This window comes from Triturus cristatus, chromosome 7 (assembly GCF_964204655.1).
Source record: "Triturus cristatus chromosome 7, aTriCri1.1, whole genome shotgun sequence".
Lineage (NCBI taxonomy): Eukaryota > Metazoa > Chordata > Amphibia > Caudata > Salamandridae > Triturus > Triturus cristatus.
Genome location: NC_140590.1, coordinates 351865273 through 351883779, shown reverse-complemented (window position 1 = coordinate 351883779; position 18507 = coordinate 351865273). Strand labels below are relative to the sequence as shown.

The window sequence follows — 18507 nt, the reverse complement described above, 5'->3', positions numbered from 1 at the left end:
CACTCCTCATAACTCTGGACACTGCTGGGAGTCATATGCACCCACCCCTCATATCTCTGTCCACTGCTGGGAGTCCTCTGCACCCACCCCTAATATGTCTGGCCACTGCTGGGAGTCATATGCACCCACCCCCATATCTCAGTCCACTGCTGGTAGTCATATGCACCCACCCCTCATATCTCTGTCCACTGCTGGGAGTCATATGCACCCACCCCTCATATGTCTGGACACTGTTGGGAGTCCTCTGCACCCACCCCTCATATCTCTCTCCACTGCTGGGAGTCATATGCACCCACCCCCATATCTCAGTCCACTGCTGGTAGTCATATGCACCCACCCCTCATATGTCTGGACACTGCTGGGAGTCCTCTGCACCCACCCCTCATATCTCTCTCGACTGCTGTGAGTCCTCTGCACCCACCCCTCATATCTCAGTCCACTGCTGGTAGTCATATGCACCCACCCCTCATATGTCTGGACACTGCTGGGAGTCATATGCACCCACCCCTCATATGTCTGGACACTGCTGGGAGTCCTATGCACCCACCCCTCATATGTCTGGACATTGCTGGGAGTCCTCTGCACCCACCCACGCACCCCCTTGGAGCAGCACACTGCTGGCCTGGACCTACACACACACCAAGATGAAGGTAACATGCTGGGCCAGTCCTCTAAGCCCACATTCCTGGCGTGTGTACGCCTCGTATCCAAAATGTACTGGTGCCATAACGGGGTACGTGTGGTACGCACCGTACCCACGCATTCATTGCGTGTGTACGGTCCATCTCACTGTTGTACTGTGCCCTAGGGGTACGTGTGGTACGCACCGTACCCACGCATTCATTGCGTGTGTACGGTCCGTATCACTGTTGTACTGTGCCGTAGGGGTACGTGTGGTACGCACCATACCCACGCATTCATTGCGTGTGTACGGTCCGTATCACTGTTGTACTGTGCCGTAGGGGTACGTGTGGTACGCACCGTACCCACGCATTCATTGCGTGTGTACGGTCCGTCTCACTGTTGTACTGTGCCGTATGGGTACGTGTGGTACGCACTGTACCCACGCATTCATTACGTGTGTACGGTCCGTCTCACTGTTGTACTGTGCCGTAGGGGTACGTGTGGTACGAACCGTACCCACGCATTCATTGCGTGGGTACGGTCCGTATCACTGTTGTACTGTGCCATAACACGTCCACTTCCGTTGTTGCGGTACGCAGGGGTTGCTGGACACGCCCCCCCAAGTGACCAGACCCTGGTGGTAATGTATGGCCTCCATATTATAGGTTTGGCTTTGAGTATGGGGTATGTTTCCTGCCCCTCACCCCCACCCTGGCCCCTGGGTGTTGTTCTCACCTTCTGCGGCGTGTGCGTTGGGTGCGGTGCACCAGGTCGTAGGCCAAGAGGACCGGGATGACACGTACGACGGGTTTCATGGCGTGTACGTCGCGTACCTGGGCTCCGTTGCGTAGAGATTCGTGTAGGACTCTGCTTTTCCGGCTGTGTTTGGGTCCCGTAAAAAAAGAGCTGTACGGAAAGACGTAGGTACGAATCGTACTTGCTTGGCCGGAAACCGCTGCCTGAATACGTCCGGATGTCGCTTACAAGCTGTCCTGGATCAGAATCGTAGTTTTTTTTTACCCTTACGGGCTTTTGTACGAAACGTACGGAAATAGGCTTTCTGTACGAATCGTACTTCCTAGGTTGTACGGAAAGTTTACCGGGTACGAGTCGTACGGGGAAAACGCTCCGTACAACGATTCGTACAGCCTTTTTACAGGATCGGAATCGGCTCCCTGATGTGCACATCGGGTTGCCTAAAAAATACCATGGCTTGTGAAAACACAAGAGCATCACTGTTGGTTGTAGGGTGTAAAGTGATGCCTATTATCTCTTATAGAGCAACCATGTTTAAAGACCAACTATTCACCGAGTTGGATAGTCTGCAATGTATGTTATTTTGCCACCTATTTGCCCTTCCAGACTTTACCAGTAAATTCCAACCAACCTGGAGATCAATTTAACCAAACAGGATCTGGTGTTACGCATAAGATATGTATCATATTGCTTAAAATTACAATCAGCTAACACAAGTACAATAAAAAAATTCCTCTGGAAGAAACTTCAGGAGCCAAACTCAGCATGGGGGACTTTCCTATCTGACACTATGAGAATATTGAGGGCTGAAGCCTTTATCAGAGCAACCCTTTTTAGCAAATTGAGAACAAAACTGCAAATGAAGAATTCAAAATCCATGCTATTTGAGCAAGAGTTGAGGCACCCAAAAGCTAAGCCCCACTGTAGCTGGGTGTTAGAACTTTATACCACAGATGTCCTGCCTGACTACTTGAGTATCCCTCACCGTAATGTGTCTAAATACGACCTCGTGAGATTGTAGTTCAGTCTGATCCCATTAAGATGTTACTGGTACAGCTGTATCAATGGAGAAGTCAGTAAACATTGCAGATTGTGTGCCCAATCAAACAAATCCTTAACCCATGTAATATGTATTTGCAATAGACTAATGTTCTTGAGGATACACTGACTATGCCTGATGTTTCAAGCTTCAAATATTAGATTCTGCAGGGATGCTGTCTTATGCTCTTTAAAAGGGGAATCATGCCAACTCTCAGGGTGTTTCTTAAAATTTATGAAAGCGGTGGCAGCAGAACAGCAGGATGCATTAAAACAGATACACAACAATGAATGCCCTCCCAAACAGAAGTGGATAAAAATATTTGCCTTAGGGGGAAATTGTTTGGAATCATTAATGGCCATTGAATTGCGAGTGAGGGCCTTTATTAATAAGGGAAATGTATAATTTAATCCATGTACCCAGGGGTTTAATGGGCGTAATGAGTCCTATAGGCCTCTTATGCAATCATGAATGCCAGTTACGATCTTGATTAATAAGAGAAATGTGCAAGTTAATGCATTCATTCATGGATGCCTGCCATGAGATATATGAGTAATACGGGAATGTCTCTAGGAATTATCTACATTAAGCACTTTGAAATTCTAAGAGCTGGGTTGATAATCTGTATCCTGTTTAATGATTCATAAATCTCTGCATTCTGGGTCCTTTAGGTTACCTTGGATGCAACCAAGGGTTTTAATTAACAAGGGAAAGGTACAATTTCAACTCTATGCATATGAGGGATTTTCTCTGAATGGACCCATGGGAGATTCATGGGTAATAAGGATTATTTTTTGGAATTGGGCATTGGGTCCCCCGGTTATCATGGATTTCAGTGAGGGACTTAACTAATTAGGGAAATGTGCAATCTAAGTCTAACCATGCTAGGGGGGCGGGGCGGTTATATTTTATAATGGACACAACACAGACATATTGAATTTTATTCCATCATTGATCCAGTGAGGGTCTTAATCAATAAGGAAATGTGTGAATTAACAATGTGTACATAGGAGATTATTACATAATGGACAAAAAGGAGATTTACGAGTAGTAAGGGAAAGTTATTATGAGTAGTTTATATTAAGCATTTTGTAGATCCTGTATAATAGCTGTTTATTTTCATGCAATGTTCCATAAATCTCTCTGCTCTGTTTTTTGTATGTCAGTAAGGGTCTTATCTATCAAGGGAAATCTGCAAATAAACTGTATGTAACTAGGGGATTTTATTGTATCAGACTTAAAAGAGATTTATTTGTAACAATGGAATGCAATTTATGATTTACTAATTATATTTAGGCCTTTTAATGGCTTGTATGACAGATAGGTCAAAACTTTTCTATGTAATGGTTTTAACAAATCGAAGATAAATAAATGTACTTACTTAATAATATGTGGTAGAAAGGAAAGCTCACAGTCAAACAGAACACCTAGGGGCCTAAAATTATGCCGGTCGGAGTTTCCTCCAACCGACACCATGGCGGAAACGGGACCAATCGACCTCTGGTCAGCGGTTCTGACAGCCTGATTTTGATGCGACTGAACACTATTTGGTCGCATACTCCTATTCCTCTATGGGGCCTTTTGCTATAGCCGTAAACCGGCGGTAATACAGGCTCCTATAAAGAAATGGGGGGGTGTCTAAAACCCTGCACCCTGTGGTAGGCACCCAATGGTGTCTGCCACACAGTGCAAGGATTTACAGCGGGGTACCCGCGGTAACCCCTCGGCCACCAACTGTAGGTCACGGAGGCAAGGGGTGTCTGCTAGGGGTGGCCAAAGTCACTTTTCGATAGCCTTTCTGTGTCGGAAAGGCCGGCACAGAGAGGCTGTCGGAAACAGACATCGTAATCCCGAAGGCCGATACGTCGTCCTAAGGAGATTACGGTGCGGGTCCGACCAGCCGGAAGATTCCAAGAGCCGGTCGGAATGGCATCAGAATAACCAGCTGTTTACGTTCCAACCACCGACATCGTAAGTCTGCGGTCGGACCACAAACCAACCGTGTCGGTCGGAAAGCCTCCGACTGTGGTCGGAAAGTTTCCAACTAGCGGTCGGAGGCTTTTCGACCAACATAGTAAACAGTCCTCTAATATGTGAGCTTTAGGTAAGGTTGTGGAGGGAAGTCAAAGGACTTTAGCCAAGCAAAAATCAGATGGTGATGTTTGTTCAATATTATGAGGAGAATCTCAGTTTTGTCACCATCCAAACAGAGCCAGTTTTTGTGTATTCAATGGTAAGCCTAGGAGAATGAATAGGTTGGATTGGTTGCTTTTATTGTGGTGGAGTTGAGCACAAAACCCGCAGAAAGAGGTTGTGTGCAAGTGAAAAAAGCTGCGAATGGCACGGAGCCTTGAGAGATATTAGAACATTGGAATGTTGAGCGATCCATTAAAGAAAATGGAGTGCTCCGGGCTTTTACTGGCTGGTAGAACCCCGGAGAGCAACTTTCCAATGTTTCTTTTAATTTCACAGCTGTTGCTGTGAACAAAGACCTCTCGGAGCCCGAGGGGATTTAAACTCTCTCTGACTCCGAGAGGCCTTAGTTTTTACAATTTAGAACAATGTTCTAAAAGCCTTAGAGCCCTCCGTAGCAGGCTCTGCTGATCATCAAAGGCCCTATCCCTTGTTAAAGGCCCGAGCCGAATGCTGGAGTGGGCCTTTAATGGCCAGTACAGCCCGCTACATCGGGCTCTAAGGCTATATTAGTGGGCCTTGATATGAAAGAGCCCAGTTTCATTTGTTAATTTTTTGTAATGTAATTCAACCATACAATATACTGTACCAACTGTGATTTGGATAAGCATGAGACACTTTAAATAAAGATATTTTTAGGGAAACTTAACCATAAAGAGTGGTAAGTTCTAATTGTTGAATGTGACACTCCTTACCTTCCACCTTGCAATCTTTCAACTGAATCTTCTGGAACAACTGGTGTCGTGCAGCACCTTTGTTAGGATGATAGAAAACAGGTGAACAATTTCACACCTAAACCCATTACAATCATTCATTTTAAATTGGTTACAAATAATTACTTATATAGTTTCATATTTTGTATAGCATGTTAATTGGGTTTTTGTAACTGCATTGCAAGACCAAACATGTCTGGAATTTGGTATCTGAAGGCTGTTCAAAAACAGAGATGCAGAGGCCAGAGAGTGACAAAGCTCACAGAGCATCTGAGCAAAGAACAAAGCAGCACATATGAGAGAGGTGCAACGTAGGGGCCGGGTAATGGGCTCTAAGGGACAAAGAGACGGTATGAAATTACAAGAACACAATCGGTAATTGGGTGTGAGTGTCATATGAATGATAACGTAACATGATGTAACCAATAAAATGATACATGAGGTTTCCAATTACATACAAAATGGCATTTAAATATACGGCTGTGGTGCCACTGATCACTAATAGGCGTCGTGGATACAAATGAAGAGAGTCACAAAGGCTGCAATTATACTGATCATTAGCAAAAGATCTTGTTTCACATTCTGTACTATGAACATGACAGTTAATACTGCTCAATAAATTATCAAAGGGCTGATACGCAGCAGTAGGGCCATGTGAGTTCCAAAGGACCATGACCCAAGTCATATATTGCAAATCCATGCAGGACAATTTACCAACTCAAAAATATGAAGGATTGTTCAAAATTAAGAATCGTTATAAAGCGCAAAAAGGTAATTAGTCAGTTTAAATCAGCATCAATATAGCTCATAATAAGTCAAAGATTTCAGGAAAAAGTCAACCTTCAGAATAAAAAGCAAAAAATATTCCAAGTACAGAAATCAAATAACAGTTCAACATAGAGACTGGTCTGTTTGAAAGGAAAGAAAGGTCTATGAACTATCTCAGTACAAAGTGAGAAAGAGGTTCGACATGAAATCTGCCTTGGGAGAATAGGCAGAAAGCAAACAGAAGGAGATGATGGACGGAGCGCTGAAACTTTATAGACACTCACCCCCAGTCACAGACCTATATTCAAAACAGTCTTGAGTCTGAGCCTGTGCCTCATGGGAAGAGTCCAGCCCAAACTGCCAAGCCATGTCTTCCCTGGACCGGAAACAAGCATCCTGAGACCGGTTTCAGGCTAATAGCTGTCATCAGCCAGGCTAGCTTGAATCCAGTGGAAAAGTGAGAAAGAGACCCACGTCTGGGCATACCCTGCCAACTTAGGGCGAACCAAGCAAACACAAGGAGATGATGGACAGAGTGCTGAAACTTTTCTGTCACACCCCCCCAGTCACAGATCTGGGTTGAATCAATCATCGTTCTTTAGCTCACTTCACAGAATAGGCAGAAAGCTCTGACACACATCACAAATAAGGCACTTTTACAGGTATTCAGTCAGTGAAAGTCACGCTCATGACATGGTGTGAAATGAAGTAAAAATAACAACAAGCAAGATATTTTCATAAACACATGATACATTAACTGCAACTGTGCTAGAAAACCCTTCAGAATTAATAATTAATAAGAACTCTCAACCTAAAATAATAGAATAACACTACAGCTTTGCTCCCATTTAGTATACTCGAACCCTAAGAGTTATCCGCAAGAAAAGGAAAAGTCCTTCATTTGTTGCAACAGTGAGTAAAGTTATAGCATAGCTCCATCCAAAGCGATGAAAAAATTGCATTTCGTATGTTTTACCACAGCAACACAAAATAGATCTTACTTCTGCTATTTTCTGTTAATGGAAAGGAATACCAGCAGGCCTTTTAAACATGGAGATTAAAACAGCATTTTGGGCCTCATTACGATGGAAGACAGACTTCAGTACGTCTGCCATAGCCTCCTATTTGGGACCGCCTGCCAACCGTGCAGCAGTCCCACAATAGGAATTACGATGTGACCGCTACTGTGGTGGTTGCATTACCCACCTTTAACATTGCGGCGGCTGCTGCTGGCTGCAGCACCCTGCGCAATGTTAAAAAGGGATATTTTACATATCCCTGTACTACGTGACAGGCACCATGTGGTCACTTGGTACAGGGATATGTTGGGGGGCAGCACAGGTGCCCCCCAACACCCACATGAATAGGACAGGGGAAAGGGGAGCCTGCTACGGGCCTCCAAAGGCCATCCCCGCCAGCCTTTTTGTTGCGGTTGAACCAGCATGGAAAGGCAGGTGGGGATGGATATCACAATCTGTCCGGCGGTGTTTACCAGGCACCCGACATTCTGTGTATTGTGGGTGGTCCGTTTGGTGGTCAGAATCTATCTGACTGTCAGGACCGTGGCGGTCGGATTTTCCGACCGCCATCATAACGTGGTGGTCTGATTGGCCCTTAGAAGAGGCGGGGCGGACCACCACCAACGGGCTGACGGTGGCGGTCTTCCCTCAAACGTAATGAGGCCCTTTGTTTTGTAATTTCAAAACTTTATGTCAATTGAGGCAGTCTGAGGCCCAGTCATGTCAATTCGAAGCCTGACTATGTCAATTGAAACACACACAAATGATTATTAATTTTTAAGAATGAATCTGCTCTAACATACATTTGAATGAGGGAATTAAGGAAATTATACAGTGCATGGCTACTCCAAGGAGTGTCCCGGTGGTACAGATACAGGATTAGGACAAGTGAAAGAAGTGCTAATGCTCAGAAAAATTATGAGGTTTTATGCTTTTTTGTAGGATGGTTCTTGGGAAAGTTGTAGCTGGTTCCATTTGCCACCTGCAAAGACCATGAAAGACCCGCCATCTAGTCTTGTCGGGCAAATCCGTGGGATGGTGAACAGCAAAACAGCAACAGTGCAAACAGATATGGAAGGCTGATAGTGCCACACTCTCCTAATGAGGCACTAAGGACCCCACATATAGAATGAGAAATGTATGCAAGTGAGGTCTTGGCGGGAAGCCAGTGCAGCGCCTAAAGATGATGAAAGATGTGCGTCCTCTGAGGGATGTCAAAGATAAGATTTTGAACCAATATGAGTTTCCTTTGTCAATGTGTCAGGGAGTCCCAAATACAAACTGTTGGCATTATTACGTCTAGAAGTTATGTGAGGCAGAAGATCCAAAAACATCCTAAGGGATCTGAGTAAATAAAAACAAGTGACAGCCACAGAGATGATCGGAGGTGCAAAAGACAGCTTGTCATCTATTTTACACCCAGATTTCTGGCTTTTGAAGATGCACCAGGAAGGAGAGGCAAATCTTTGGACCAGCAGCTTTACAAACATTGCTCCCTCACATGGCCAAAGAAGGATCACAGCTTTATCAGCTTTACATACTAAGGGGCCGATTAAGATCCGGTAAAACCCGGGTACGAACCGTCGGACGGAGCGTTTTCTCCGTCCGACTCGTACCCGGGAAAACCACCTTACAAACCCGCAAGTATGATTTGTACAGAAACACCATTTCCGTACGAATCGTAAAAAACACAGACCGGCTAAAATATACCCACAATTCCGATCCGGGACACAGCGTACACGACATTCGCACGGAGTCAGGCAGCGTTTTACGGACCAGCAAGTACGATTCGTACCTACAGCACTTCGCACAGCAATATTTTTACGGGACCCAAAAAGTGCCGGAAAAGCTAAGTATGCCACGATGCACGGTGAAAAGGGGGCCCGGTACGCATCGTACCCCCATCCCTACACGTCCGCACCGTACCCAAGCACCCCCCCATGTCCGCACCGTACCCCCATCCCTACACGTCTGCACCGTACCCCCACCCCCGTATGTACGGTGCGTACCCCCCCGTATGTACGGTGCGTACCCCCACCCCCCGTATGTACGGTGCGTACCCCCCGTATGTATGGTGCGTACCCCAACCCCCGTATGTACGGTGCGTACCCCCAACCCACCTCGTAGGTACGGAGCGTACCCCCACCCCCGTAGGTACGGTGCGGACCCCCAGCGCTATGCGCTGGGGGTCCGCACTGTACATAGGGGGGTGGGGGTACGCTCCGTACCTACGGGGTGGGGTGGGGGTATGCTCCGTACCTACGGGGGCGTATGCTCCGTACCTATGGGGTGGGGTGGGGGTACGCTCCGTACCTAAGGGGGTGAGGGTATGCTCCGTACCTACGGGGTGGGGTGGGGGTACGCACCGTACCTACGGGGGTGGGGGTACGCTCCGTACCTACGGGGTGGGGGTACGCTCTGTACCTACGGGGGGTACGCTCCGTACCTACAGGGTGGGGTGGGGGTACGCTCCATACCTACGGGGGGTACGCTCTGTACCTACGGGGTGGGGTGGGGTGGGGGTACGCTCCGTACCTACGGGGTGGGGTGGGGGTATGCTCCGTACCTACGGGGGGTGGGGGTAGGCCTTCGTACCTACGGGGTGGGGGTACCCTCCGTGCCTACGGGGGTGGGGTGGGGGTACGGCGCGTACATGGGGGGCTGGGGGTATGGCGAGTACTTGGGGGGGTGGGCTAGGGGGGGTGTTCGGCGCGTATGCGGGCACATGTTTGGACGTCTCCATGGTTGCTATGGGAGTTCGCTCTGTACGGTGTTTTTTCCATACGGTTGTGCATTCGGACGGACGGGACGGATCGTACTTGCGCGCTCGGACTTCAGTTTACCGATTCGTACGTAAAACTGTCCGGGGACGTGTCGGACACTTTTTCCGACACGAGGACGTGTCGGGGAATTTTCCCAATGCGATTCGTATGGATTTTTTAACATACGAATCGTACTTGCCAGTTTGTACGGGACTTGTACGTTTCGTACGTGAAAAAATCTGGATACGATTCGTACGGGGAATATTTTTAACGGATCGGAATCGGCACCCAGGTGTCTCTCTCTCAACGAGTGCAGAAAAGCAGTCCGTTGAAGGACCTCAGCTATATTGGAGGAAGAGGGATTGACTGTCAGGAGCAGCTGAGTGTTGTCAGCATAAGAGATGGTCTTAAAGCTATGGGGTTTGAATTATTTAGCCACGGGTGCCGAGTAGATGTTGAATAGCTTTGGGCTCGGAGAAGAGCATTAGGGTTCACTGAATATTGATCCCCAAAATATCTCCTTACCAAAATATCGTGACCAAAATATTGTGACCAAAATTATCATCATCCTGTACTTATAATGGCAAGTACAAAAATATCAGGGGAAAAATATCATTATAATAGATATTGTTGTATCAAATATTGTTTTTTAAATATATATTAGAATATTAAATATATTGAATAGTAACATTAATTTAAAAAATAAAATAGAATTAAAATATATTTTAACAAATGTAACAAATAAACTTAATTAAACAAATTTAAACACATATATAATAATTAATATATATACAAAAAATTACTTTAAAAACAACATACATACACCAATAATATAAAATCTTTAACAAACAAACAATTCTAATTAAATTAAAAAAGTAAACAACTTAAAATTCAGTAAAATATTTGACACATTATAAAACATTAATGATGAAAAATACGTTTTTAAATAAACAAAAACATAATATACATTTATAAAAATATAAAATAAAATATACAATTTAATACATATTTTATTCCCATTACACAATTTATTCAAAACCACACAAACTAATATGTTAAATATATAAAACATTTACTACTCCCACTTCATAAAAACAAAAATAATCAAACTGGTCAAAATTTACAAATCTTCCTCCAGTAAATGCAACAGTAGGGAAAGTTATGGATTGCGGAGGGATAAAATGTACTATTCCCACATCAGTCAGTACAACAGTAGGGAAAGTGTTGGATTGTGGAGGGGCAGAAATTTACTATTCCCACTCCAGTCAATACAACAGTAGGGAAAGTATTGGATAGCGGATGGATAACATTTACTATTCCCACCCCAGTCAGTACAAAGGTAGGGAAAGTGTTGGATTGCAGAGGGGTAACATTTACTATTTCCACTGCAGTCAGTACAACGGTAGGGAAAGTGTTGGATTGCAGAGGGGTAACATTTACTATTCCCACTTCAGTCAATGCAACAACAAAAATAGGGGCCGATTACGATGTCAGTTCTAATTCCGACCGGCTGATTACAGCCGGTCAGAATTGAAACCGCCCGGTCATTCCGTCTGGCTTCCAACAGGCTCAAGGAGCTGGCCCGTAATCCATATGGACGGAGGTTTACACCGTCTGGATTACGATGCACGGTTTCCGGCAGGGTTTCCATGCCAACCTTTTCGACATGGAAACCCTGTCGGAAAGTGTGTTTGGGGGCCCCTAGCACAGTCCCCTTTCCCTTGAGGCCTCCGGTTGGGGGCCGAGGGGGCACCAATGGTGCCCCCCTGTTAATCCCTGCACCTTGTGGCAGGGATTAACATAATCTGCCATTTGTCTATGCAAGCTTGTTTTACGGCCGGTTTGCATCCGTAACACAAGCTCCCACAGAGAAATGGGAGAATGCGACCGCACCAAGTGCGGTCGCATCATAATTAGGCAGTCGGGACCGCCGACCGGAGGTCAGTCGTTCCCGTTTCCGCCACGGTGTTGGTCGCAGGAAACATTGACCAACATCGTAATAGGCCCCAGAATACCTTGAACAAAATAAATTTATTTAAAAAACAAAGTACATAAAGAAAAATATTAAACAAAACTACAAATATTATATATAAAATAAAAATAAAAATTCAAACAAATAATTTTTTCATTTAGGAATTATTTATCAAAAAAGTATTTAATACATACATTTGTTTGTTATTTTTCACCCTATAACCCCACAAAACTCACAACCAGCACCTAAAACGTAACTTTAAAAAGCTAAATATTTACACTATTAATATAAATATTTATCAACAACCTAATTATCATTAAATAAATAATAATTATAATTAATTCATTTCCCACAATATACCCCCACAAAACACACAACACACTCCTAATATTTACCAGAAAATTATCTACACATTAACATAATTGATTATCATTTAATATGTCATATTAATAAAAACAATTATTATGAATTACTTACAATTTACTTACTTCCCACCTCATACCCCTAACAAACCAACAACCCATATCTCAAATCCTAAAAAAAATGAATTGAACAATTAACGTACAATAATTATCAAGTAAACAAATTAATTAATTAAAAACCAAATATGAATTCATTCAAATTGATTAACTGTAGACCCTTTGCCCCTATAAACCCCACAACTCACAGCTAAAATAAAACATAAAAAATTTAATTACACAATTAAAATATTTAATAGTAGTTAACAACTAATTAATAATGTTTTTCTCCCATCCCTTTATACCTATAAACACAACAACCCGCACCTAAAATAATAAAATAACAATTAACATAATTATCAATTAATTATTAATAATTAACAAATATTTATTAATTACAAATAAATAACTACCCCTAGAAGCCTTACAACCCGCACCTAAAAAAAATGATCAATTAATTAATATCAAGAACTAATTACTTAATTAAAAATGTATTACTTCCTACCCTTTACTGCTAGTTTACCCCATACACCCCACAACCCACACATAAAACTTACATTAAAAAGAATAGCACAATTAACATAATTAAATATCAATTAAATCAATATTATTAAATAAAAAATAATTATTATTCTATTGTAATAATTAATGTATCATGATTAAACTACTTCCCACCCTATACCCCAAAAAACCCACAACCCACTCCGGCACTAAAAATCCCAACAATTAATTAAATTAAATTTAATAACTACTAAAAATGTAACAAACATTTAAAAACCGTAAACAATAATTGTACAAAAACATTACATCATTTGATTTAAAATACATACTCACATACATAACAATAAAATACAATATTTTAAACAACTATATTTTTGCAAACAATACTATTAACTTTGATAAAATTAAAATATTGATATTACTTTTCTTAATATCAATATTCTTGACAACGGCATTCTTGCTAACAATATTTCCATATCATAATATTTTGTACACAATATTTTGGTATGTTGATATCTTTACTTTGATATTTTTTCTGAATATCACGTTGACGGAAACCTGCCTGAGTGTAATGGAGGAGAGATTTGTCTTCGAGATACGAGGACAGCTCGGCATTGATTACTTTTTCCAGGAATTTGGAGGCTGCTGGAAGCAAGTATATGGGACAGAAAGTGTGCAAGACCGCAGAATTGGCCTACGGATTTTTTAGGAAAAGGACCACTTTGGCCCTTTTCAAGCAGAGAGATACTCTCGCTGAGTCCAGTGAATAGTTCAAAAGTTGCAAGAACACCAGAGCGATAGCCTCACTAATGTAAATGTAAATGTAGTTGAGCTTATATAGCGCACAGCTACCCGCTGTGGGTTTCCCGGCGCTTGCTTAGGGAACCCGTCCTGGTATTCCCCTGTGAGATAGCAGGGTATCCACAAGGTGAAAGTCAGGCATCCCGCCGCGAGGGGCCGTTGTGGAGATTAAGCAAGCTATTGCCCAGAGTCGCAGAGTGTGAACCCGTGAGTCAAGGAGGCACCGAGGCGAGAATTATCGAGTCTGTGGAATTTTTAGCCCAAGACCCGCCGAGGCGGGGAATTGAACCCTGGTCCAGGACCGATCTCAGCTTCCGGGTCTGCCGCCTCTAACCCCTGAGCCACACTTCTCCACTAGCCATGCTAAGAACCGCTAGAAGACACAGGATCTCCAGATCATCCGGATTTGCATTATGAGAGGCCATGAATGATTTGTTTCAAGAAGTAAGCCCCAAATTTTGACAAAAACCAGGAAATTACGTTGGTTAGCCAGTAATCACTGCCATTCATCTTAGGAGATATAGCTGTCGTGGTGCAGATAGGACATCATAGATTTTTTTTGATCATTTCCTCAAAAAGTACTGAAAGCTTATCACTAAGGTCAGAGGAGGGTGAAATTGTGGGACTGCAAGCTTTAGGATTCAAAAAACATTTTGCAATTTTGAAGATTTCTTATGATGATTTGTTACCCAACTAAGGGGGTCATTATGAAAGTCCGCCCGTCACCCTAGTGGTGCTGGGACTGGCCGCCAGACGAGCGGCGGTCCCGCACCGCTAATTAGGATGCGACCGTCACCCTGGCGGTCGCATTCCGCATAGTTCACACAGCAGCACCCGCCACAATGCCAAAGTGCCTTGTTGTCCATTGCCATGCACAATGTGGCAGGCACCTGCGGTGCCTGCCACCTTGCGCATGGCAATATGCCCCCCAAGTACAGCCTCACCTCCCCACCCCCTTTGCGGCCCGCAACGGACCCCGAAAACAATTCCCCGCCAAACTTTGCCATGGAAAGGCCTGTGAAACCCTGCATCCTAATATGGATGGCGGTGCCTGATAGGCACTGCCACTATATTGAGGCCCAAGTCCGCCTAGCCGGCAATCGGAATGATTGCCGACCAGCGGAAAAGCGGCAGATGCACTTTGCATCTGCCGTGATACTCCCCCGCTATTATAATATGGCGGGGGTAACTCAGGTTAGGATGGCAGGCGAATCGCCACTGCCGGGTAACAAATCATCATAAGCAATCCACCCGCAATCCTAATGACCCCCTAAATTTGTCTTGCAAAGAATGTGCACTGAGCGGTTTTAATTGGCTTGTGGTAAAGCTTCAGCAGGTACAAGGGCCTCATTTTTTGGGTGGGAGGACTTTGATGGGTGCAAGGCTATAAGTGGCCTTATTATTCCAAGGCTCACAGTGGCCATCTTGGGTGTGAGGAAACCCTTAAGGAGTAATAGGAGTGGAATAAGCACTTTTTCTTAGGACAAGCATACAATTTCTGCCCAATCAAATATACTTAATAAAACTGACATATGAGTGGACTTAAAGCCCCTTTCACCTCAGTGCTTCTTGAATCTCTTTCTATGGTGATCACATGACATCGGGTGCACTTTCAAACCAGACCTAATGATTATCAAAAACGTGCATATCGGCACTATGCAATATTTTTAAACAACCTTGTACTGCATTTTAATCTTTTTGGGGGAAAAGGGAATTGTGTCGCTCATATCCCCTACAACTTCTTTCTAGGAAAAAAATTTGAGACCTGGATGATTGAGTTTGTGTACCTCGTATTGGGGTGTTGCAGCACAGGTTTTTTTTTCAAGCAGCAAGACTTATTCAGCTTAGTGAACAGGCAGAGCCTGGTTGGTTTGCTTGTGAACAGCCAGATGTCTGACAGTAGAAAATATGTATCGGGCAATCATATTTAACATTGGAAATCCAGTTTCTCTTAGTTGTTCATAAATTAGATGATTCATATATAAATATATTTTACATTTTTCTGATACAATTCTCTAATACCGAAATGATTTACATGAACACATCAAATGGTACAACAAAAGGGACAAGAAACTTGCCCCAATCCTCAAAGCTGCTAGCTATACATATTTATTGTCGTCCAACCATAGTTTCACCTGTTTATCTTTACTTCTTCAGGACATAAACTATAGAGTACGTGCATTTTAAGAAGAGCCAAGTGCGTAGATGCTAGCTGGTAAACGCCAGTTTGTATTTTTTTCTTAGTCAGAACTTTTATTTTTCACATGTTTTGTCCTTTCGGTTGTCCAGAACACTGACATAGTGTAAAACGACATTTAACCAGGACATGTGCGAACCAGCTATCGAAGATCCCAATCAACGCTTTACAAACCCGCATAATAAGGAATATGCTACTTACCAGTATGCATCTGTTCTTGGCATGTAGAGCTGCAGATCTACACACTATGCATAGATCGCCATCTGGTGTTGGGCCCGGATGTTTACACTTGTTTTTGTCCTGGAAAGTCTTTGGAAGTCACGAGGTAGATGACTCCTCCTTAGGATGCTAGTGCACATTGGCATCGGCCCCATCCTCAGATTGTTGTTCGCCAGCAGGGAAATGATAGAGCTTAGTAAGAAACAGGAAATATGCCCATGTATGGTGTATCTAAATAAGATGTTACTGGAACAGATAAAGGTAGCCGGGGAGGCGGGTGGACGTTTGTAGATCTGCAGCTCTACATGCCAAGAACAGATGCGTACTGGTAAGTAGCATATTCCGTTCGAGGCATATGAGCTGCAGATTACACACTATGCATAGATTGTATAGCAGTACCCCTCCATAGCGGCGACCACCAGTATCTGTTGCAGTAGTTTGAAACAGTGTTTTGAGTACAGCCTGGCCCACAGTAGCTTGTTGTTCTGTTTGCACATCTACACAATAGTGTTTTGTGAATGTGTGTGGTTTAGACCATGTAGCTGCTCTGCAGATGTCATCTAAGGGAATGTTCCCTAAAAATGCCATGGAAGCCCCTATCTTTCATGTAGAGTGGGCTTTAGGAGGAACAGTTAAAGTATGTTTTGCTTTGTGGTAGCAAATTTGTGTACATTTAACAATCCATCTAGCTATCCCCGATTTTGATATGGGCTTGCCTTTGTGTGGTGGTGAGAAAGACACGAAAAGTTGTTTTGTCTTACGAAAGGGTTGTGTTCTCTCAATGTAATACAGCAGCGCTCTTTTAACATCTAAAGTATGAAGAGCTATTTCTGCGACTATCTATTGTTGCGAGAAAAATATGGGCAACTCTACAGACTGATTGAGATGGAAGGGAGAAATGACTTTAGGAAGGAATTTACGATTTATTCAGGGAACAACCTTATTATGATGGATTTGCAGAAAAGGTTCCTGAATAGTTAGTGTTTGTAGCTCACTAACTCGCCGTAGAGAGGTAATGGCCACTAGGAAAGCAACTTTACATGTTAGGAATTGAAGCTCACATTTATGTAGAGGTTCAAAGGGAGGAACCATTAGACGTGTGAGAACAATGTTCAAATTCCACACAGGTGAAGGTGGGAGGAATTATTCTTTTGAGGCCTTCCATAAAGTCTTTTATAGCAGGTACTCTGAAAAGTGATAGATGCTGTCTATTTTGCAGATATGCCGCTATGGCAGCAAGATGTAGCCTAATAGACATATAGGCTAAGTTGCATCTTTGGAGGTGTAGTAAGTAACCTATGATATTTTGGATAGACACGTCTAGGGGATTGATGTTATTGTTATGGCAATATATCACAAAACGTTTCCACTTGGCTGCATAGTGGTGAGACGTCTAGCTTCTTTAATGACGTTCATGCATTCAGGGGGAAGGTTAAGGTAACCAAATTCTAAGACCTCAGGAGCCAGATCGCAAGGTTGAGCTGAGCTGGGTACGGGTGTCTGATCTCTCCACGGTTCTGGGTTAAGAGGCGTGGTGAGAGGTGTAATTTTTGGTGCGTAACTACGGACAGTTCCAGCAATGTGGTGTACCACGGTTGTCTGGCCCAAGTTGGAGCAACTAGAATGAGAGTCAGTGACTGCTGCTGTAGTTTGCGCACCACCAGTGTAATGAGTGGGAGAGGCGGAAAAGCGTACGCATATCTGCCTGACCAGTTCATCCATATCGCATTGCCTTTGGACAATGGGTGTGGATATCTGGCGGTGAAGCTTGGGCATTTGGCGTTTTCGTGGGTGGCGAAGAGGTCTATCTGTGGTTGCCCCCACATTTGAAAGAATGGCTGAAGAACTTGCGGATGAAGTTCCCACTCGTGGATCTGTTGTGTTTGACGACTTAACAGATCGGCGATGGTGTTTTGGACTCCCGGGACATGTTGGGCTAGGAGAAATATATTCTGTGGTATAGCCCATCTCCATATGCTCTGTGCTAGCTGAGAGAGCTGCAGAGAGTGTCCCCCGCCATGTTTCTGTATGTAGTACATGGCTGTCATGTTGTCTGTGCGGACTAAGACAGCTTTGCCTGACATTTGCTTTTGGAATGCTTTTAAGGCTAAGAATATGGCTAGTAACTCCAGGTGGTTGATGTGGAGTAACTTTTGTTGAGGTGTCCATCTGCCCTGCACGGTGTGACGTGAAAGGTGAGCTCCCCATCCGGAGAGCGATGCGTCCGCTGTCATGACAATTTGCGGAACTGGCTCTAGGAACGGTCGCCCTTTGGAAAGTTTCTTGGTGTTCCACCACTGCAGAGAGCGATGAGTGCCACCGTCTACCAACACCAGATCTGTTAGCTGACCTTGAGCCTGGTTCCATTGGGGTGCTAAGCACTCTTGTAGCGGACGCATCTGGAGTCTTGCGTGAGGCACTATAAATATGCAAGAGGTCATCATGCCTATGAGTTGCATGAACACTTGAGCTGTAAGGGAGTGTT

General features: G+C 43.9%; 1 protein-coding gene across 4 annotated transcripts in view; it reads right to left on the bottom strand.

Moving 5' to 3' along the window:
- LOC146809647 (uncharacterized) overlaps nucleotides 1-18507 on the bottom strand; it is a 977933-nt gene that overhangs the window by 796998 nt on the left and 162428 nt on the right. For all 4 annotated transcript variants that reach the window (XM_085616504.1, XM_085616506.1, XM_085616505.1 and 1 more), the window contains exon 6: nucleotides 5308-5364. In XM_085616504.1, coding sequence (XP_085472630.1) covers nucleotides 5308-5364 — 57 coding nt within the window. The remainder of the gene's footprint in view (nucleotides 1-5307; nucleotides 5365-18507) is intronic.